The sequence below is a fragment of the Ascaphus truei genome, chromosome 3 (genome assembly GCF_040206685.1).
Source record: "Ascaphus truei isolate aAscTru1 chromosome 3, aAscTru1.hap1, whole genome shotgun sequence".
Lineage (NCBI taxonomy): Eukaryota > Metazoa > Chordata > Amphibia > Anura > Ascaphidae > Ascaphus > Ascaphus truei.
The window spans coordinates 396,101,963-396,124,449 of NC_134485.1; the positions used below are offsets into that span (position 1 = coordinate 396,101,963).

Here is a 22,487-nt window from a genome sequence, read left to right on the forward strand (position 1 = left end):
CACATTCCCATCTGCTTGCACCATGCAGCCCATGCAGCATCCTAGCGCGTCCCCTTCCCAGCTCATATGCATCCGCCACACAAAGGAAATTCCTTTTCTTTTACCTCACGCGAGGTCCCGGGGAGAAAGTTTCAGTGCGGCCGGGGGAGCAGGGCCATGTCCGGGCTTTGCATCGCCCCCTTTAATAACACAGACACAGCAGCAGCAGCAGGAGGAGGAGCGGCGCAGAGCGCGCATGGTGTGCAGCAAGAAGCGCCGCGCGCGAGCTCGCAGCGCCGGAGCCACCACAACAATGAGCCTCCCAGTCACCGAGGAATGAGTGGAATGTCACACGCTGCTTTACCTACAGCAGGGGGAAGCCTGGCCGCGCGGCTCCCGCAGGGTCCTACCGCCGGACCGCGTCCCACTGCTCAGCCAGGGCACGCTGTGCTGCTGCTGCTGGGGCTCACTCACACGTCATGGAACGGCGTCTGCGGGATCCTAGCGCACGGACCGCATTTCGCTGCTCAGCCATGACGCTCTGCTGCTGCTGGGGCTCACTCACACGGCGTCTTCGGGGTCCTAGCGCGCGGACAATACCTGATATGCTATAACCAATGTTACATCACTGATGTGATGATGATTATAGTAATTGTTTCTAATTAATTCTAGCATCAGTACTGGTAGTAACATCATGTAATAACGTTGACCCTTCTGTTTTTATAGGGGCTATGCAATGACAAATGGTGGATTATATTATTAATAATATTCATAATTGTATTGCTAATATTCTAATAATTAATATGAGTACCATATATATCACTGTTAAATGTTTATCAGCATTATTATGTATCTACTAATGATGTATGCATCATTTAATTTAAAAATTATTAGATTCATTACTAAATATATTATTATATTCCTTTATACAAGTACTTATTAAAGTGCATGTAACCCTCCATGCCCCCCTCATCCCCTCCCCCCTCTTTAACATGGATAACACTGCCAACTATGAAATGTAATATTAATAAGAATGTTAATACTATTTGTATCTTATATTGTGACTACAGGAGCAATGAGCCCCTTTCCCAAAGAACTTACAATCTAATTGTGGTGCCTGAGGCACAGGGAGAAAAGGTGACCTGTCTGTGGTCACAAGCAGAACTGACTCTGTGATTTGAATGAGGTCCAGCTGATTCGGCTGTGATCAACATATATGTCATGGCTTGAAATTGAATATTTAACAGGATAGGGCAGTGTTCTTACCACTAACCCCAAATTAAATTATTTAATTATATATGTAGCCAGGACTGGTTTCTGGCTACCAGTCTGCCCCCTCCTGGCAGTAAGCCCTGGTAAGAACAGGCTGCCAGGAGTTATCATGGGTTTCCACCACACAGTAGCTTCTTGATTGACAGGAGAGGCGGTGTGACTAGGCCTGTGTGTATCCAATCAGGGACTCAGTCCTGGTACCTACTTCCCTTGTACTTAAGGAGCTGCACTGCTTAATGTAGTCAGTGCCTCTACCTCCTTGAGAGAGGCTGGTCTACCCTAACAATTGTGCAGGGCTCTGCTAGTTTGTACCCCCTCCCCTAGGGGAGTGGAAGGGGAGACTATGCCCCTTACTCCACCAGGGAGTAAGAGAAGAGCAAAGACTGCTTCACGGTCCCTTGGCCTGGAGTGGAGGTCCAGGGTACACCCTGAGGTCGAAGTCCCACAAAGTAATCTCTGATGTGCATGCTGTAAGAACTGAGTGTGCTGTCAGAATAAAGTGATCCTGTACAAAGATATCTTCCTGCCTGAGACTACAATCTATCAGGGGGAGGGGAAGTAAGTTCTCCTGCAGGGATTGTCCCCACATCCCTGGGGCCTGCAAGAGATGGAGGCGCTGTCACCGTGAGAAAGAATCAGTTACTAACCCAGAAGCCTGTCCTGTTCTCCCCTACAACAACACAGGAAGCTAAGATCTACTGTGAGCCAGCAGCTATGCACCACACCACCCCGTGTAATGGCAGAATCTCCCAGAGAGGGGGAAAACACTGTTACATATACTTTAGGTCATGTTACATAGTAGTTACATAGTTTTTGTCAGGTGTCTGGTATTGAAACAGACAGACAGCCCGGTATTTGGTTACTCTGTCCGGTAAAATATGAGAGATAATACCAGACGTGTATGTGTGCGGGTGGGGGACATGTATGTGTGTGCCGGTATTATGTAACCAATCACAGGATTTCCCCTGAGAAGGGATAGAGGGGGCTGGGCAGGTTCCTCCATCCTGATAGGCTGCTGCTGTGTAATGCAACCAATCCGGATGGAGGTGGCAGGAGCGAAAGAGCAGAAGAAAAGCATGGAGCAGAGAGAGGTGAGGCTGTGTCCTGTGTGTCCTCCCTGTGTGTATTTGTTCTGTTTTGTCCTGGTGTGTGTGTCTGTGTATCTGTAATTGTACTGTTGTTTTGTGTGTGTGTGTGTGTGTGTGTCTATCTGTACTTGTACTGTTTATTGTGTGTGTGTTTTCTCTGGTTGTCCTGTGGGAGTGATAATGACATGAAGGGAGGGTAGGGGGTGAGAGGATGAAGGGAGGGTGGGCATGGGATGAAGGTATAGGGGGTTAAAGGGAACGAAGGAAGGGGAGTTGAGAGGATGAAGGGAGGGGATGAGAGAGGATGAAGGGAGGGGGGATGAGAGAGGATGAAGGGACGGGATGAGAGAGGATGAAGGGAGGGGGGATGAGGATGAAGTGAGGGGGGATGAGAGGATGAAGGGAGGGGGGATGAGAGAGGATGAAGGGAGGGGGGATGAGAGAGGATGAAGGGACGGGGATGAGAGGATGAAGGGAGGGAGGTGAGAGGATGAAGGGAGGGGTGAGAGAGGATGAAGGGAGGGGGGATGAGAGAGGATGAAGGGAGGGGGGATGAGAGCATGAAGGGATGGGGATGAGAGGATGAAGGGACGGGGATGAGAGGATGAAGGGAGAGAGGTGAGAGGATGAAGGGAGGGGTGAGAGAGGATGAAGGGAGGGGGGATGAGAGAGGATGAAGGAGGGGGGATGAGAGAGGATGAAGGGACGGGGATGAGAGGATGAAGGGACGGGGATGAGAGGATGAAGGGAGGGAGGTGAGAGGATGCAGGGAGGGAGTTGAGAGAGGATGAAGGGAGGGGTGAGAGAGGATGAAGGGAGGGGTGTGGGAGGATGAGAAGGGGTGCAACAATCTTGGAATTTGTGGGAGGAGCATTAAGATTAGTATTGCTCGCCATGTACAGTATGACTGCAGGTCAGTTATTTATAAATGATCTGACCATTACGTAATTTGTTCTAAATTTCACTCCAATCATGCATCAATTTGCATCAATTTGCACTATTTCATATTCTATTTCCTAAAAAAATCCCCCGAAGGACGCTTCCTCCCAAAATTCCACCCCAGATTTTTTACGAAATAGAATATAAATTGGTGAATACTTGGAGTGAAATTTAGAAAAAATGACGTAACAGTCAGGTAATTTATAAATAAAATTCTTCCCCATTAACGATTCTCGCGCACATTGCACCTTTCACCATTGTGTCCAGTATTTGTGGATAAGCCACCTGGCAACCCTACCTATACTGTACCTGCACAAACAGCACGTGTCCCCTTTATTTTGTACCTGCACATAAACCTCACACTCTCCAGTTGCCGATTCAGCGCATTCTTTCCGCACACCCTGCGTGTAACACGCCAGCCAATCAGAAGCCAGGACTCCGTTCTGCACACGTCAGCAGTATTTGCAAGCCTGTCAGTGATGGGAGGAACCGATGGGGTTAAAGCCTAGCTGTGCGCATGCGCGGTTTTTGTTAGTCTGTGGTAACCTCTGGTAAAATCTGGTCTTCATGGACATCAAGTAGATCAGAGGCAAGGTGATAACCTTCGACTGTGAAGGCATAGATAAATATAACAAAGATAACTGAACATTTGTATTTAGTGATACAAGTCATGTGCTCTTTAATCTGAGTACATTTTGTCCTTCAGAGCCCTGGATGCCTCATTTGACATACTAGTTCATGTTTAATGTATGAATCAAAGATGATGTTTCCCTTATGAAAAACAATTTGTAAATGCTGAACTTGGAATTTGTGTTTATTGTCTTCTAGATAAATATAAATCAATATAATGTCAATATGAGTATCTCAACCAGTTTAGCATTAAGAAAATGTTAAAACTAATTGGCCATTCATTCGTTTAAAATGTCAACGTCTATGTTAAAATAAATAAAAATAAATTATTGTAAAAATACAAAAAAAAAAAGCAACCATCCCTCCCATATTGCCTGGCTTTTAAAACAAACCCTACTCATTTCAAGGGCAAACGCTACTCATTTCAAGGGCAAACGCTACTCATTTCAAGGGCAAACGCCATTCACCTGAATCTTGGAAGTGTTTTCATAGTGTTTTATCAACATGCATTATTTCATCTGACTTTTTACTGCAGAAATACTACAATAGAAATATTACAGTAGCCTCTCAATTCAAGCTTACTACAATCAAAGGACCAGATGGCCCTTAACAGTCTAATAGTCAAATAAAACAGGAGTCTACGGTATATGTTAAAGCTAGCAACGGAGCGCCTGGTGCACAATTCTCCATGGTGACAAGCGTTCATATTATTCCAAACAATTGAGAAGTGCAGTCTACTGACAGCGTGTGGAAAAAGCAATGCCGTCTCGGCACATCTGTTTTTCATATTTGGCCTGAGAGCATGCGTTTGTCTTTAATAATGTGACCTGTTTCTTTCTTGGCTCTATGAAGAGAAGAGGCTGTGCACTGCACAATTATTGGCTCTCTGGAGCTGATCCGGCAAGGGATTTGTTCGAAACAGTTGAAAAACAGATGTTCACACACAATAAGAGCATTGCAGAACAGGGTGGGATTTTCATCCAAAAGGGTTTAATTTCTCTTACTTGATTTCTTATACCTCCTCTAAGTGCTGTCTAATAACAGATGGCTAACAGATGAGCAGTAAACATAATGTCATTTTATTTCTAATGCATACACAAGAATGGAGCTTGCGTATACTGATCTGTGTGGTTGATTTGAAGTGCTGGTTGTTTAAAGGTGTGCAGTTAGAAACAGAAGGAAAGGGAAGTGCTGTGTATACTAGTGTATACTAGCAGTGGTGGCTGATTTTGGGGAGTGTGCAGTGGGTTCATTTTTTTTAAAGGGTGTGGTAATTGAAGCCTGTAACTTTTTTCCCCCTTTCTCCTGCCTGAGGCAGAGTGGGTGTGGTTAGTTAATTTGCTAACCTAATACACCTGCAGTGAGTTTGGTTAGTTAATTTTTAATCTAAGTGTAAGGTCCCAGTCAGCACTGTGGCACGCACGGCCGGCAGGGGGGGGTGGGTCGCGTGCACAGCGCTGCACCGCGATCTGCGGTCTGAGGGACCATTTGCGACAGGAGGGGCGTGGCGGTGGGTTTGCGGGGGTGTGGCCATGACCTCACGCGGCTGGTTCGCCCTCATTGGCTGAACCGCCGGCGGGGGCGTGGCCATGCCTCCGTCGCAAACTCTGAACTTAAATACCCCTGCCTGATTGAAAACCTGTTGCGCACCGCTGGGGAAAGGTGTGCGACAAGGTAGGAACTGGGACTGGCCTGACTGGGGGGAGCGGGGCTTGAACGCACTGCGCACGCCGAGGCGCTGTAGAAGTGACTGGGGCCGCCCCCTAACACACCTGGTGGGTGTCCCTATTTAAACAGAGGCTTCTAACGAATTCTGAGCTTGCGTATACTGATCTGTGCGGTTGATTTGAAGTACTGGTTGTTTAAAGTGTGCAGTTAGAAACAGAAGCAGTTTGAACAAGGAAGCGGTTAAACAATGTATAGTATATTGAAGTACAGTTTACTGTTAGTACTTATAAACTTCATAGTTGCTAGAATGAGCAGGATTGAAAATGCCACTCAATACACATCTTGCCACATGTATGTGCACTTGGAGCAGCTGTTCCAAGGAGCATACCACTGTGAGAGGTGTGAGCGGGTTGTCTATTTAGAGTCAGAGATTGCTGATCTGAAGAGGCAACTTGCAATATTGAGGGACATTGGCAATCTTGAAATGGGTTTAGGCCTTTGCTTCGACTAGTGGTGCAGATGGTGGCGCTGTTAGTGAGGAGCAGGTAGGTAGCTGGGTGACAGTTAGAAGGGGAAGCAGGGGCAATAGGGAGAGGCAGGTCATTTCTGAGCTGACACATCCCAATAGATTTGCCATGTTGAGTGAAGATATTGGGAGTGTCGGGGCAGAAATGGCAAGGCCGGGGGAGACCAATTCCTGTAGCAGCCAGGGGAATAGTTCCTGCAGCACGGTGGGGACTCAGGATGCTCAGATACAAAGAAAGATTGTGGTGGTCGGGGACCCCATTATTAGGAAGGTTGATAGGGCAATCTGTTGCCATGACCGCATGACCCGAACAGTTTGTTGTCTCCCGGGTGCTCGGGTTCGGCACATTGCGGATAGGGTAGATAGAATGTTGGGGGGGGGGCTGGGATTGACCCGGCGGTATTGGTACATGTTGGCACCAATGAAAAAGTTAGAGAAAGATGGAGGGTCCTAAAAAATGATTACAGGGATCTAGGCCAAAAGCTTAAGGTAGGGACCTCCAAGGTAGTATTTTCTGAAATACTACCAGTGCCATGCGCTACCGCAGGGAGACAGTCAGAGATCAGGGAGGTTAATGCATGGCTAAGAAAGTGGTGCAGGAAGGAGGGGTTTGGGTTTTTAGAGCACTGGGACTCCTTTTCTGAGAGGTGCCATCTATATTCTAGGGACAGATTGCACCTCAATGAAGAGAGATCTTCTGTGCTAGGGGGGAGAATGTTAAAAAGGTTGGAGGAGATTTTAAACTAGGATGGAGGGGGGGGTGGGGGGAATGAAACAGATAATGAACTACAGGCAGTCCTCGGTTATCCAACGGAATCCGTTCTGGAAGTAGCATTGGATAGTGAAACCGTTGTAAAGTGAGTCCCATGTTAATCAGTGGCAGTGAGCGTTGGATAATGCATTCAGGCGTCGGATAACGCATTCCGGTATCGAAAAACGGCCCATAGGGTTGTGTTGGATATGCCATTCGTTGTAAAGTGAAACGTTGGAAAGCAAGGACTACCTGTAAATGGAATAGAGGAGGATACAAGGGGGTGTGGAGGTAGAATGGGGGCAAGTGCGAGTTTGACCAGCAGTGAGACACCCATAGTAAATACAGATAATACTAGAAAACCTCTAAAGACTAAACTAGTACAGGGTGAAAAAAAACTTAAATGCATGCTTGCTAATGCAAGAAGCAAAAAGGAGAAAAAACGGAGCACTACGTCCAGTGCTTGCTGACAAAAAAACCAAGGATGCGGTCCCACAATAAAAAATAAAGTTTAATGGACAGAAGAAACGAACAGCACATCTACGCGTTTCGGGCTACAAGGTGTTATTCACCTTATTCACACAAGAAAATTGGACTCAGTAATAATATATGCACCTGGATTGAAAACTGGTTAAAGGACAGACAACAGAGGGTTGTCATAAATGGATCTTTTTCAGGTTGGGCTAAAGTCGTGAGTGGAGTACCTCAGGGATCGGTACTGGGACCCCTGCTTTTTAACTTGTTTATTAATGACCTTGAGGTTGGCATCGAGAGCAAAGTCTCCATCTCTGCTGATGATACTAAATTGTGTAAGGTAGTAGAATCAGAGCAGGGTGTAATTTCTCTTCAGAAGGACTTGGAGAGACTGGAAACGTGGGCAGGTAAATGGCAGATGGGGTTTAATACAGATAAATGTAAGGTTATGCATTTGGGATGCAAGAATAAACAGATGACTTACAAATTAAATGGGGATAAATTGGGGGAATCCTTGATGGAGAAGGATTTAGGAGTGCTTGTAGACAGCAGGCTTAGCAATAGTGCCCAAAGTCATGCAGTAGCTGCAAAGGCAAACAAGATCTTATCTTGCATTAAACGGGCAATAGATGGAAGGAAAGTAAACATAATTATGCCCTTTACAAAGCATTAATAAGACCACACCTTGAATATGGAGTACAATTTTGGGCACCAATCCTAAGAAAATACATTATGGAACTAGAGAGAGTGCAGAGAAGAGCCACCAAATTAATAAAGGGGATGGACAATCTAAATTATGAGGAGAGGCTAGCTAAATTAGTTTTATTTACATTAGACAAGAGGCGTCTAAGAGGGGATATGATAACTATATACAAATATATTCGGGGACAATACAAGGAGCTTTCAAAAGAACTATTCATCCCACGGGCAGTACAAAGGACTCGGGGCCATCCCTTAAGGTTGGAGGAAAGGAGATTTCACCAGCAACAAAGGAAAGGGTTATTTACAGTAAGGGCAGTTAAAATGTGGAATTCATTACCCATGGAGACTGTGATGGCAGATACAATAGATTTGTTCAAAAAAAGGTTTGACATCTTTTTAGAAAGGAAAGGTATACAGGTATATACCAAATAAGCACAGTATACATGGGAAGGGTGTTGATCCAGGGATTAATCCGATTGCCAATTCTTGGAGTCAGGAAGTAATTTATTTTTCCCCTTATGAGATATCATGGATGATATGACTCTGGGGTTTTTTGTTTGCCTTTCTCTGGACCAATAAGTAAGTATAGATATAGGATAAAGTATCTGTTGTCTAAATTTAGCATAGGTTGAACTTGATGGACGTACGCCTTTTTTCAACCTCATCTACTATGTAACTATGTAAGAATAGGAACTATTAATTAATCCCAGCACTTGCAATATGAATATACTGTGAGCATCTTCAGAGTTAGAGAATTATTTAGAAATTTGATCAAATATAAAAATAATTGAACAATTTTGCCCTTTTGATTGAAATTTTCACTGATTTGTCAAACTTTTTGGAAAGTTTGATTAAACAGCGGCAAAGCGAATCTCAACAAGTTAGCACATCTCTTAACTTAACTCTGAAGACAAGCTCAGAAACTTGATAATATATAATGATAATTGTGCAATGATGAGTGTAAGTTTATCAGCGTCTCTGGGATAACTATCCATGTACATAGTATTTGTCCTATCCTGCTGCCTCTACTTCCTCCTTTACACTCAGCTCACATACTTTACCCTTCAATTAACCTACTTTTCTACGTTGGGTTAATATTCATTAATGTAAAAAAAAATTGGTGTCCGATCCATAAGAAAAATAGTTCTTATTATTTAGGTTGGTTTGGGTTGAAACAAGTCTGGATCAAGAAAAGACACAAGCACATTATGGGGTTTCTGGCCAAGGTAATAATACATTAATAATACCTTACGTTTATCCACCAGACAACCTGCCATGATCATTGGAAATGCACATTGTATTCTTTGAGGCTACCGAGGAGAAAACCTGTGTTAAATATTAGCATGTCTTCTGCCTCTTTGTAAAGCAGGGCATTCATACTGTATGTTTGGGTAAACTAACCGGCGGCTACAAATCCTGGTGATTGAATTCGATTTTGTAGGTTGTCATAGAATTAGTATCAGAAGTGTATTGTGATAACATTTGTTTTCATGCTGAGTAGCTATTGATTGTGTTAATTGAATTAAGGTGAGACAAAATCATTTGCTGCTGGATATATAAACCTAGATACTGTACTTGAAATACTTTCCAGGGCACATCAAGGTTGGTGATGAGATACAGATCTACAGTCAATGTTTTACGGCTTGGTTAAAATGTTTTATTATATCTATTTTAACATGCTGTTGCACATAAACGATGGCCACTGATATACTGGTCATCTATAACAGAGGGGCACCTACAGTATATCAAGTGTTGCAAGCTGGAGCATTGCATTAAAACCAGGTGCAAATGGCATTATTTTCTCTGTGTGACTCGATTCTTTGCTCCAAATAGCTCCACTTGTGTCATGAGCATATTGGGGAGTGATTAAAGGAGAAGAAAGGCAGAGTAATATTATAAGGAAAGAGTTGCCAGACACAAATCATTCTTGTTTTATATGATGCCATTTTGGGGGTAAACCTTAAGTTTATCAGTTAATTTTTCATTAGATCCCTTACACACCGACATTAAAAAAAAAAACTCAGATATGTCAGGATTTGGGGAGATACCAAAGGTCAGGGCATCATGGATCATGGATTTAACAAAAGTCTGCTCTATCTATTATCTTGTGCGTCGGCGTACAAGCCCAAGTGGTTTATTCGATGTGATCCGAAGCGGCCAACTTAAATCGGAAGTTTCTGCAGAAAACGGCCCCTTTGGATGATCTAGAACCAGGGTGGGCAACCCTGTCGCCATTCGCCACTTGTGGCGAATTGGCAGTAAAACTGTGGCGAACAGGGCCGCCGGGACACTCAAACCCCCCCTTCCACCTTCCGTGGTAAGGAGCGCGCTCCAGCGGTGTGTTGACGCGCTCCTCTCCCTCCAACACCCCAGCCCGCTCCAGCAGGCGCGTGACGCGCGCTCCCTCCCCTGCGAGGCCGCTCCATGATGCGCTCCCCCCCGAGCACGCTCCAGCGTGACGCACTGACGGCCGCCCGCCACCACTGCCGCCCGTCACCACTGCCCCCCGTCCGCCTGCCACCACTGCCCGCTCACCACCACTGCCCCCGTCCGCCTGCCACCACTGCCCGCTCGCCACCACTGCCCACTCGCCACCACTGCCCGCTCGCCACCACTGCCCCCCATCCGCCTGCCACCACTGCCCGCTCGCCACCACTGCCCCCCGTCCGCCTGCCACCACTGCCCGCTCGACACCACTGCCCCCCGTCCGCCTGCCACCACTACCCGCTCGCCACCACTGCCCCCCGTCCACCTGCCACCACTACCCGCTCGCCACCACGGTCCCCCGTCCGCCTGCCACCACTACCCGCTCACCACCACTGTCCCCGTCCGCCTACCACCACTGCCTGCTTGCCACCACTGCCCCCGTTCGCCAGCAACCAGTGCCCACTCGCCACCACTGCTGCCCGCTGCTGCCGCTGCGATCTGGTAGGCATTGGTGGGGGACAGGGGGTGCTTTCAAGTGTGCTGGGGGGAGATGAAGGGGGGAGATGAAGGGTGCTGAGGGGAGATGAAGGGTGCTGATGGGAGATGAAGGGTGCAGGGGGGAGATGAAGGGTGCAGGGGGGAGATGAAGGGTGCTGGGGGGAGATGAGGGGAGATTAAGGGTGCTGATGGGAGATGAAGGGTGCTGAGGGGAAATGAAGGGTGCAGGGGGGAGATGAAGGGCTGGGTGAGTGTATGGGTGGCTGGTTGTGTGTGTGTATGTGTGGCTGGGTGTGTGTATGTGTGGCTGGGTGTGTGCGTGTGCGTGGCTGGCTGGGCGTGTGCGTGGCTGGCTGGGCGTGTGCGTGGCTGGCTGGGCGTGTGTGTGGCTGGCTGGGCGTGTGTGTGGCTTGCTGGGTGTGTGTGTGGCTGGCGTGTGTGGCTGGCTGGGCGTGTGCGTGGCTGGCTGGGCGTGTGCGTGGCTGGCTGGGCGTGTGCGTGGCTGGCTGGGCGTGTGCGTGGCTGGCTGGGCGTGTGTGTGGCTTGCTGGGTGTGTGTGTGGCTGGCTGGGCGTGTGTGGCTGGCTGGGCGTGTGTGTGGCTGGCTGGGCGTGTGTGGCTGGCTGGGCGTGTGTGTGGCTGGCTGGGCGTGTGTGGCTGGCTGGGCGTGTGTGTGGCTGGCTGGGCGTGTGTGAGGCTGGCTGGGTGTGTGTGTGTGGCTGGCTGGGTGTGTGTGTGTGACTGGCTGGGTGTGTGTGGCTGCGTGCGGGCAGCTAGCAATGGCTGCTGGTATCTTTGTTATGTACCCAGTCACGTCCTGGCTGTACCCCTGATCATAGATTTGGGAGGGAATGAGATGAGGGGGGTGAAATGAGATGATGGGGGGTGTGGGGTACCGAGAATATATAAATAACATACCACCCCACCGTGTGTGTGTGTGTGTGTGTGTGTGTGTGTGTGTTTTTATCATTTGCGTCTGACGCAGTTGTTACTGAGTAGTCAAAGTGTTCATGTTTTCAATAAACTTGTTCAAACAATGTGTGATTTAAATTTTCGCATGCGCAACATAATACCTAAATTCTTACATGGTGTGGCTATTTTCACTTCTAATTCGCCACACCTGTGGCTACATTGAAAATTGGTTGCCCACCCCTGATCTAGAATAAGCCCCTAAATCTGCAACACTATTAAATATTTATTTATTTATAACATGTTTTACCAGGAAGTAATACATTGAGAGTTACCTCTCGTTTTCAAGTAGGTCCTGGGCATAGAGTTAAGATGACAAATAGTACATGGTTACAATACATAGTTACATAAGTGAGCAGGGTATACATTATATACAAGACATTGCATGCACAGTTAAAGATCATATATATTATGGGCGTATGTAACAGTTACAGACCAGATTAAAATGTGAGACAGCTTTAGTTTTGAAAGAACTTAAACTTAAACACATCCATTATTGTGTGCAATACTTAAGATTACTGTACGCATATATATATATTGTATTGTATGTCTTTATTTATATAGCACCGTTAATGTACATAGCGCTTCACAGCAGTAATACATGTGGTAATCAAATAAATAACAGATAATATAAATAACAGATCATGGGAATAAGTGCTTTAGACATTAAGGAAGAGGAGTCCCTGCCCCGAGGAGCTTACAGTCTAATTGGTAGGTAGGGAGAACGTTCAGAGACAGTAAGATGGAGTTCTGGTAAGTGCGTCTGCAGGGGGCCAAGCATTATGTATCGTGTTCAGAATATCCACAGTGCTATTCATATGCTTCTTTAAGCACGTGTTTCTTAAGGTGGGGCTTAAAGTGGATAGAGAGGGTGCTAGTCGGGTACTGAGGGGAAGGGCATTCCAGAGGTGTAGGGCAGTCAGTGAAATAGGTTTAAGGTGGGAGAGGGCTTTAGATACAAAGGGGGTAGAAAGAAGACATCCTTGAGAAGAACGCAAGAGTCTGGATGGTGCATAACGAGAAATTAGGGCTGAAATGTAAGGAGGGGCAGAAGAGTGTAAAGCTTTAAAAGTGAGGAGAAGAATGGAGTGTGAGATGCGGGATTTGATCGGAAGCCAGGAGAGGGATTTCATGAGGGGAGATGCTGAGACAGATCTCGGAAAGAGTAGAGTGATTCTGGCAGCAGCGTTTAGGATAGATTGTAGGGGAGACAGGTGAGAGGCAGGAAGGCCGGACAGCAGGAGGTTACAGTAATCAAGACGGGAGAGAATGAGGGCCTGAGTCAGAGTTTTAGCAGTCGAGCAACAGAGGAAAGGGCATATCTTAGTTATATTGCGGAGGAAAAAGCGACAGGTTTAAGAAATGTTTTGAATGTGAGGGGCGAATGTGAGAGAGGAGTCGAGTGTGACCCCTAGGCAGCGTGCTTGGGCTACTGGGTGAATGATCGTAGTTCCAACAGTAATGTGGAAGGAGGTAGTAGAGCCAGGTTTGTGAGGAAGTATGAGGAGCTCTCTTTTAGCCATGTTGAGTTTAAGGCGGCGGAGGGCCATCCAGGATGATATAGCAGAGAGACATTCAGAAACTTTGGTTTGTACAGCAGGTGTAAGGTAGGCTGTTGAAAAGTATATTTGTGTGTCGTCAGCATAGAGGTGATAATTAAACCCAAAAGAAGTTATTAGGTCACCTAGAGAGAGTGTATACAGAGAAAAGGGAAGAGGTCCCAGGACAGAGCCCTGGGGTACCCCCACAGAGAGATCAATAGAGGAGGAGGAGGTGTTAGCAGAAGAGACACTGAAAGTACGATGGGAGAGGTAGGATGAGATCCAGGATAGAGCTTTGTTCCGAATACCAAGAGTATGGAGAATGTGAAAGAGAAGAGGGTGGTCCACGGTGTCAAATGCTGCGGAGAGGTCGAGTAATATGAGCAGAGTGTAATGACCTCTGTCTTTGGCAGCATGGAGGTCGTCAGTTATTTTAGTGAGGGCTGTTTCCGTGAAGTAAGCAGTGCGGAAGCCAGATTGTAGAGGGTCTAGGAGAGAATAGGTGTTGAGAAAATGAAGCAAGCGAGAGAATACAAGATATTCAAGGAGTTTAGAGGCAAAAGGCAGGAGGGAGACAGGTCGATAGTTAGAAAGACAGGTATATATATATATTTCATCTATATATCTCCAACCAAGTAGACAGCACTTTACAGAAGATTCAGAATGTCCATATTAATCATAGCGATATTCTCCATCATAGAATTAAAATAGCGTATAGTGACTCATACTTCCCATTGTTGCAGAGGACAATTGTTTGACCCCTTATGAAACTTAATATGCAGCCATGAACATAATAAATGTACTTAAATGATTTATTAAGAAGAGAGAAACTTTCTAGCTTATTGAACAATGATGACAATGGGAATTTTCAGATGAAAATGGCCTGAACAGCCATATTTGACTATATAGAATATGACCCTAAGAAAATCATTATTGTTAACACTAAAAAAACACTTTTTTTTAAGGATCAGACAACCTCAGTGGGCAAGATACTAACATTATTTGAGTTAAAGTCATATAGGCTTCTGGGGGATTGCTGCTTTTAGTCATTTAAATGTAGCAGGGTGCCCCCTGGCTACTAATCTACCCAATGGGCTGGCAGTAAACCCTGGCGTTCACAGGTTTGCCAGTAGTTATCATGGAGTTTTCCCCTTCACCTTTGTTGCTGCACTTGAGTGACAGCAGGGGGTGGCACATCCTGTTGTGGCAGGGCCAACGGGATGCTCGCCCTCTGGCTGTACTTAAGGGCAGGACCGCCCTAAAGTTGAGGCTTCTTCCGTCCTTCCCCCTGAGGAAGGCAGGTCACGACTGGGAGCCTGAGATTGGGGCCTTCCCATGTGCTCTTACCTTAAGGGAGGAGTAGAGTGACTATACCTCTGCCTCTGCTAGGGAGGTGGGGAAGAGCTAGGACGGCTGCGGGTGCCCTAGGCCCATAGTGACTGTCCAGGGACTATCTCCGGTGATATCCGAGAGAAGAGACTGTGATCCGGCAGGTGACTGCTGAGTACCTGTATCTTACTGCAACAAGTGTAGTAATAAACCGTTCCTGTTTTGCTATATACCTCCTGCCTGGTGTGTGATCTAACGGGGGGGGGGGGGAGAGGTACAGTTCTACCTTGGGAGATCATCTCCATTTACCTGGAGCTTACGGCAGATAGGGGCGCTGCACTGCTAAGTATTACATGGAGTATGGACCCCGGAAGCCTGTTCCTGTGTCCCAAAGTTACCGCGGATGACTCAGCCTGTTACCAGCAGGTATGCACCACAAACACCCAGTAATGGCCCAGATATGCGATTGGGGAGGGGGGGAGAAACACAGTTACATAAACATACCTCAGCATTAAATTACTCTTTTTAACCCCTTAGTGCAGTGGCAGAACTACCATAGGTGCAGCCTATTATATGCTCCCCCGCCCATACTATCACCAGCCCGCTGGAACAGCTTTCCAGCATTTCTACAGGGCCTCCTCTATCTGTCCCCTCCCCCGGGTCCGTACCAATGGCGATGGAGGCAGAGGGAACCCAACCAGGCCGTCCTAACATGGAAGTTAGGCGCCACCGGAAGTCAGGCCCAACTTCCAAATTCGCTCCCTGGGTGGGCTCCTACCACCAGGTAAAGCTCTGCATGCCCGCTGCACAGGTAGGGTCATAGGGTGGGGGGGAAGAAGAGAAGGGGGAGAGCCTTTAGTTTCCTGCACCGTGGCCCACCGATGACTAGTTCCGCACCTGCTTCAGTGCCAGAGGGAACTGCAATATTTTTTATCATGACTAACACTCAGGGAGTTTAAATTCTGGGTACTGTGCTAAATAAATTCACATTTGGATCCACTACGGCAATTTTTCAGCGAAATTTACACCAATTGAGTCATTTATTGTGTTTCGCCTCTTAGCGTCAGCGCATTAAGGATTTTGCTCCACGTCTTTTGTCATGTATGCAGCTTGTGTTTTCGGGGAGTGTTTAAGGGAGCAGTCAAATCTGCATTAAAAAAAAAAAATCTCATGTCTGAGGTGACGTTAACTTGCTTATTTAGAAATCGGAGCCACAACGTCCATACTGTATGTATATGGTGCTGTGCATCAAAGCAAGCTTCCCTGTGTGTTGATATATTGGCCCGATGGGCTTTGAGAAGCTATACTGTTACTGTACCTCTTCTTGCACTAGTGGGATGAAGAATTCCAATATGAGCTAATCTGTTCATTCCATCCATGGTCCTTCTATCATCAATGTTCCATCTATCATCCATGTTCCTCACACAGCTCAATCAGTGATACAGTATCTAAAGAAATGAAACATGAATATGTCAATAAAGAGTAGATTTCTGTATGATGGACATTGGAAAGGAATAGGTCATAAGTAGGGTGGCCAGGTGGCTTCTCCAAAAATACTGGACACAATGGAGAAAGGTGCGACGTGCTCAAGAAAATGCGGTGGGGAGGTATGTTATTTATAAATGATCTGTAAATGATCAAAATGTAAATGTATTTGTATGTATGTAATGTATGAAAAGAATATTATCAATTTAGTTACAAAAAGTATTGATTTTTTTTTGTAAAAAAAAATAGAAGGAAATCTCTTGTTAGAAACCCTTCTTTTTGGAGCTACAGATTAACAAATGATGTTCTACGTGGAAATACACACACACACACACACACACACACACACACACACACACACACACACACACACACACACACACACACACACACACACACACACACACACACACACACACACACACATACACAGCAATGTTTACATTCTTTCTACTGTAACGTAGAAACATAGTAGATGAGGTTGAAAAAAGACAGATACTTTATCTGTACTTGCAGTATATTGATCAGTATATTGATCCAGAGGAAGGCAAACAAAAAACCCCAGTGAAATATCATCTAATTAGATCTCATAAGGGGAAAAATTAATTCTTTCCTGACTCCAAATAATGGCCATCAGATTACTCCCTGGATCAACATCCTTCCCATGTTTACTTATTTTGTATAGTCCTGTATATACACATTTCCTTTCTAAAAAGATATGTGTGATTTATAGAACACAGAGGTTTCATAGTCTGTACAAAGAATGTTGTAATACATAAGCGTAAGGGCGCTTGTTCCAAAATATATGTACCTTATATTGTTACGGTTTCACATGGTCATATTTCAGTGCTCCTAAGTGCTATTAGGGGACCAGGTCCATATAACATTGTGACATGGCATTTCATAGAAACTAGACATGGTTCCCTAGCTAATCTGAAATTTATAGGTACAAATAAAAGTTCATTACAGTGGCAGAAGCACAATTTCGACATTATACTTTTGCAGAGAGAAGTCTATAGGTTTTAAGAATTGAGTGCCACACATGCAAGCAGAAAACTCAAAAATGAACCCATAGATTATTATGTGTTGTATTGAGTGTAGCCTCCCCTTTGGGGACTACTGGTTACTATAAGGAGTTAACAGCCTTAGGGCCTCTTCTAGTAGCTTCGATAAGTAACTCATCGAGCATTTTGGGCACTTCTTGAACGAGTTGCCAAGTGTATCTATTTAGACAGCTTCGATAACTCGCCAAACTTGCTCGAGAAGTGCTTCTCCCTGATCGGTAGCGCTCCCGCTCAGATAAACCATGCGGGAGCTCAAAAAATGCTCAAACTGGCATGTTTTGAGATATCACGCTATTCAGGTACCTTCGATAAGCACATCATGTCTGCAACTCGCAAGTAACTCGCAGGTTCTTATCTCGCCACCTCAATGATGGCAGCATGGAGGTCATTAGTTATTTTAGTGAGGGCTGTTTCAGTGGAGTGAGCAGTGCGGAAGCCAGGTTGTAGTGGGTCTAGGAGAGAATAGGTGTTGTTAAAATGGAGCAAGCGAGAGAATACAAGACGTTAATGGAGTTTAGAGGCAAAAGGCTTGCGATAATTTTCTGAATACCGTGATAACACAAATGTCAAACCGTGAGGTAGAGTCATGCCAAACTGTTCGATTTGGCAGTGATAACATCTAAACTACTAGAATAGGCCCCTTAATGAGTTAACTGTGTTGGATCCCTCATGTTACTCCCCTCTATGTGATGCAGGATGATCATTCAGTAAGGGAAAGCCCCTCCTTTGTCTTGTGACCAGTGATGTCACTATAGGGAGATAGAAGGTATAATACCCCTATTTTCTAGTAATAGATTCCTCAGAGTTCAGACTGAAGCCTCACTGAGAGTCCTGTAAATAGGTTTGTGCGTATTAAGGATGTCTTGTCACCATTTATTGTTTTCAGTTAAAGAACGCGTCCTAAATAGTTGGCGCCTATAGTAATGACCCAAGATTGTTCTCATCCAGGAAGAGGAGTGAGCAATGCTTAGCAGGAGTACTCAGAGTAGTCGTTCTAGACTAGAGCATAAGCGGATCGGCCCCACTGGAAGGTCCTAATTAAACTCCCGAACCAATATGCATGGATGAGGTAGGCAGTACACAGAGTGACGGGATATCGATTCCCCAAGAACAGAGTGTATTCCCACCATAGGCCCACCTGAGATGAGGCACTAGTGCCACTATGCAGGAGATTAACAATCCAACGATTACTATGGGAAACCAGCAAGAGTACCTCCCCAGCGTAGGAGTGAGAGCTACCAGGGCAAGAAGCACAGAGTAACCATATTGTTTGCCACCAGTTATTGTCTGAAGTGAAGTCTGTTTTGTATGGCAAGCATTATCAACGGATGTGAATAAAGCTCTTGTTTGTGTTCCTGGCACCCATCCTTATTCTATCTACATATCCACGCTCAGCCTGCATGGACCCAGCAGCCTGAAAAGGTATGAGAGACTGAGCACAGCCATGTGTATATCCAACGCAATGTAAACTCCTTAAGGCTTGGGTCCCGCTGCGTCCGGTGGCGCGCGCGCCCGCGTGCACGTTACTTACCATCACCTGGTATCCTCCCGAGCCAGTCCCAGTCTCCCCTCGCCGCACGGCTCACCACGCGCTGTGACGCGTCAGCCACCAGGGGATGCAAGAGAATTGTGATCCCGAGCGGTGACGCATCACGTGGTGCGCTGGTGAGCCTATCAGTGGCGGGGGAGGGAGTGTTAGAGGCAGCTTCCCCCACCTCCAAAAGGTAGGGGGGGGGGGGAGAAGTGTGTGTGTGTATATGTGTATATATGTGTTTTGTGGGGTGGGGGGACGGATGGACCGTTCGGACGGACCGACGGGGGAGGAGGGGAAGGGGGGACAGCACGGAGAGCCCTCTTCTCAAACCACGCCCCCCGCTCCTGCTCCCTACAGACCGCAGGTAGCAGTCAATTGCCTCTCAGTGCGCCGCCTGCATGCAGTGCGGGCGCGCTGACTGAGGCAGCGGGGCCTTAGCCTAAGAGCCGGGCAAGGAGGGTTACATGAGCATACATCTTTTACAGATGTAGTAGGCATTTTTATCCCAGCAGAATGATGGATGAAATAACACAGTAAATATTGCATGCATTCAGATAACGCACATTTTACTATTATTTTCAATCGCTTTCGGAGGTTTTAATGCATCGCATTGCGTTAATGGCACTTATAACGCCTGCTGCATCTCTAGTTCTTTTCAATGATAGTTATGAAAACAAATGTGTTCTCTCCATTTGTTTACGTGTATTCTGCTGCTCTCTCCCCTTGCCGCCTTATAACCTCACTTCCTCCTGGTTATAATGTTATAAGTAACTACGTGTGACTAATTGCTCAGGAAGTGAGCAGTCAATGTGACCTCATTTCCAAAGGTCAGGAAGCTAACTACACACAGGTCATTTCCATCAACAACAACAGTAAAACCCTTTCTGTGCAACAATACACAGTAGGTAAAAGTGTATAGAAATGTTGCCAGAAGAAAATACATACTGTACAGTATATACAGGTACATATAGACAGAAATTATACTTTTATTGCTAATTCATGTTAAAAAAAAATGTAAATTTATTCCTGAAAAATGGACCTACTGTAAATCATCTTGTAAGATTAAGAAAATCAGCTGGTTATAAAATATAACATATTTGACTCAACCATTTGTTGTTTTGTTTCTGACAATTGCAAATGGGTCAGTTGTAAAATACATCTTTGCCGAGTGGATTAAGATCAGTATTGAGAATATATTTAGTACTGTATATCTGGTCATAGAAATGCATACGACATTGCCTAATTTAAAGCAGTTTTATATATGTAGCACCTGCTCCCCTCTGCCACGGAAGATGTGGCCACTACATGGGTGTTTTCCTTTGGTATTGTCGCTCACCTGCTGGTTCAGGAGGTCTGAGTTGCTCCGCAGTTGGAGTTTGGGAGTCGCAACAGGGCAGGCTTTCTTCATCTCTCACAGTGCAGCGCCTCCATCCCATGAGGATCCCGCGGATTGCAGGATGGTCCTCACAGGCCATACTCCTCCCCAATATGACATTTCTCCTTCCCTGGAGCAAACCCCAGGGGGTTGAAGGCCTCAAGAGCCCCTCCTAATCTCCACAACCATCTTATAGGGAAAGGGGTATACACGGCACCATAACCATCCACCTCAGAGCACACTCAATTTGGTGAAGTGTCAGCTTTTATACCCAGGGGGAAGGGCTTGTAACCCCACCCCATAACAGGACAGGTCCAGATTCTGACAGGCATCACACCATATACATGTGACCCAGTCAGTACCCTCCCCAGGTATGACACTCCAACTGCCGGTTTAGGCCTGCCCCTGGATAATGCAACATAGCACCCATTCCAGGCTCCAACTGCAGGCTAGGCAATGTGCAGGAGATTAACCCCAACGCTGCCTGTTCCTATCAGGATTTATAGTGTTGAAGCCAGTAGAAGGCTATAGCCAGGGGCACTTGGCTACATCTACTATATATTAATATCTATCCTTTATTGTGGACATCACCATCTATATTTCTGATGGTTGTTGTTATTGTTCTAATTATTGTTTCAAATAAATGAGCCGCTGTTAATCCACAAGGATTAAAAAAAACAAATCAACCCTCTCTAATAAATTCACAATATTGCTTATATAATTGTATACACAAAACAAAATGGAATGGCATAAGTACTTCACATGTAAAACTACTTACAAAATATTTATTGTATGGAGCTGCCTTCGTTTAAAAAAAAAAAAAAAGTTAACAAAATTTAAATGTATTAAACTATAGAATGGGGATGTTATGGGTTTATGGATGTGAAATGCATTAAATTATTTGAATAATAGAATTGAACAAGCAGGGCTGATAATGTCACTGCCTTTTCCAGTGTCAGATCCTTGTGACCTTGGGCAAGTCACTATATCTCTCTGTGTCTGAGGTACCAACATTTGATTGTAAAATCTACGGGGCAGGGACTCATTGTGCCTGAAAAAAGGTCTACATACAGTCCGTGCACACTGTCAGCGCTGTATAAGGAAAAATAAAAGCAAACATTAACTTAGCTAGATAATATATACTGAGAAGGAAAAAAGGACACCTAGGTGTACTAAGGTGCGCTATTCCTAAACTGGGGTATGCTAAAGGTGTTTATATGGTTCTCATTAGGATGTTTGGTCAAGATGACCTATAAGTATATGGATGTATTAAAACAATCCACTGATATCAAAAAACCACTGATAAATATATTTCCTATAATGTAGTGCAGCAGCGTGCACACATATATTAAATAGTGTGGTCAAGTAAATGACTATGCAGGACCCATGCTGGTAAAAAGGTGGTCTCTGTAGGTGATAGCTCAAATGCACTGTCCTCCTTTCCAGATGGTATGTACTGTAGGTCTATAAATGCTGCCCCACTTCCAGGATCACCAATCCTGGTGAGTATACCTCCAAAAACAAAAGAAAAACATATGGGTCGCAGACATAGAATATGAAAATTAAAACGTTTCAATTTAATAGCAAATAAAGAAAATCACTCACAAAGGTAATGTGATTGTAGTGTAGTTGCTTGTAGCGTGAGACCCCAGTCTCATGTTGACTCGGATGTCAAGAGGAGTCTATGATCAACAGCCTTGCATGTATGTGCTTATTATTATCAATATCTGTATGTGTGTAGGTATGTATATTTTTATTGATATAGCGCCAACAATGTATGCTCCACTTTACAAAAGAGACATTAAAATACAGGTAAATAGAATACAATAAGTGTAACATGACAGCATGATTGGAAAATGAATCTATGCCCCAGAGAGCTTACAATCTAACGGCTTGGTTCAGTGTGTTCCAAAGCAACCAATCACGGTGCAAACAGTCGCTTTGGAACATATTGAAGCAGGCACTAACTGGTACAGAGGGAGACTCAAAGAGACAATAGGGGAAGGAGTAAGTGCAGTTGATGGCAGAGCCTAGCCAAGAATACTGGTATTGGTAAGTGCCTCTGTGCGTGTCATGAATCCAGGCTATTGAAATGCCTCATACAAAAGGTGTGTTTTTAGATTTGCCGTGAAGGTGGGGGGACAATACTGAATGAGGCTGGACTGATTCCAAGTTCATCTGGCGGCAGTCTTTTCGTGATCTAATTGAATGGACTCGCTAACTGCGTTTGTAACAAT

At 45.4% G+C, this 22,487-nt stretch overlaps 1 protein-coding gene across 11 annotated transcripts in view; it reads right to left on the minus strand.

The window, feature by feature from the left end:
- Positions 1–22,487, minus strand: part of AMOTL1 (angiomotin like 1) — a 138,639-nt gene that overhangs the window by 109,437 nt on the left and 6,715 nt on the right. For 2 of the 11 annotated variants that reach the window (XM_075592480.1, XM_075592482.1), the window contains exon 2: positions 16,111–16,240. The exons of 1 other annotated variant lie outside the window; for it this stretch is intronic. In XM_075592480.1, coding sequence (XP_075448595.1) covers positions 16,111–16,207 — 97 coding nt within the window. In that variant the 5' untranslated portion in view covers positions 16,208–16,240. 8 more of the 11 variants (XM_075592490.1, XM_075592483.1, XM_075592485.1 and 5 more) reach the window with 6 other exon arrangements.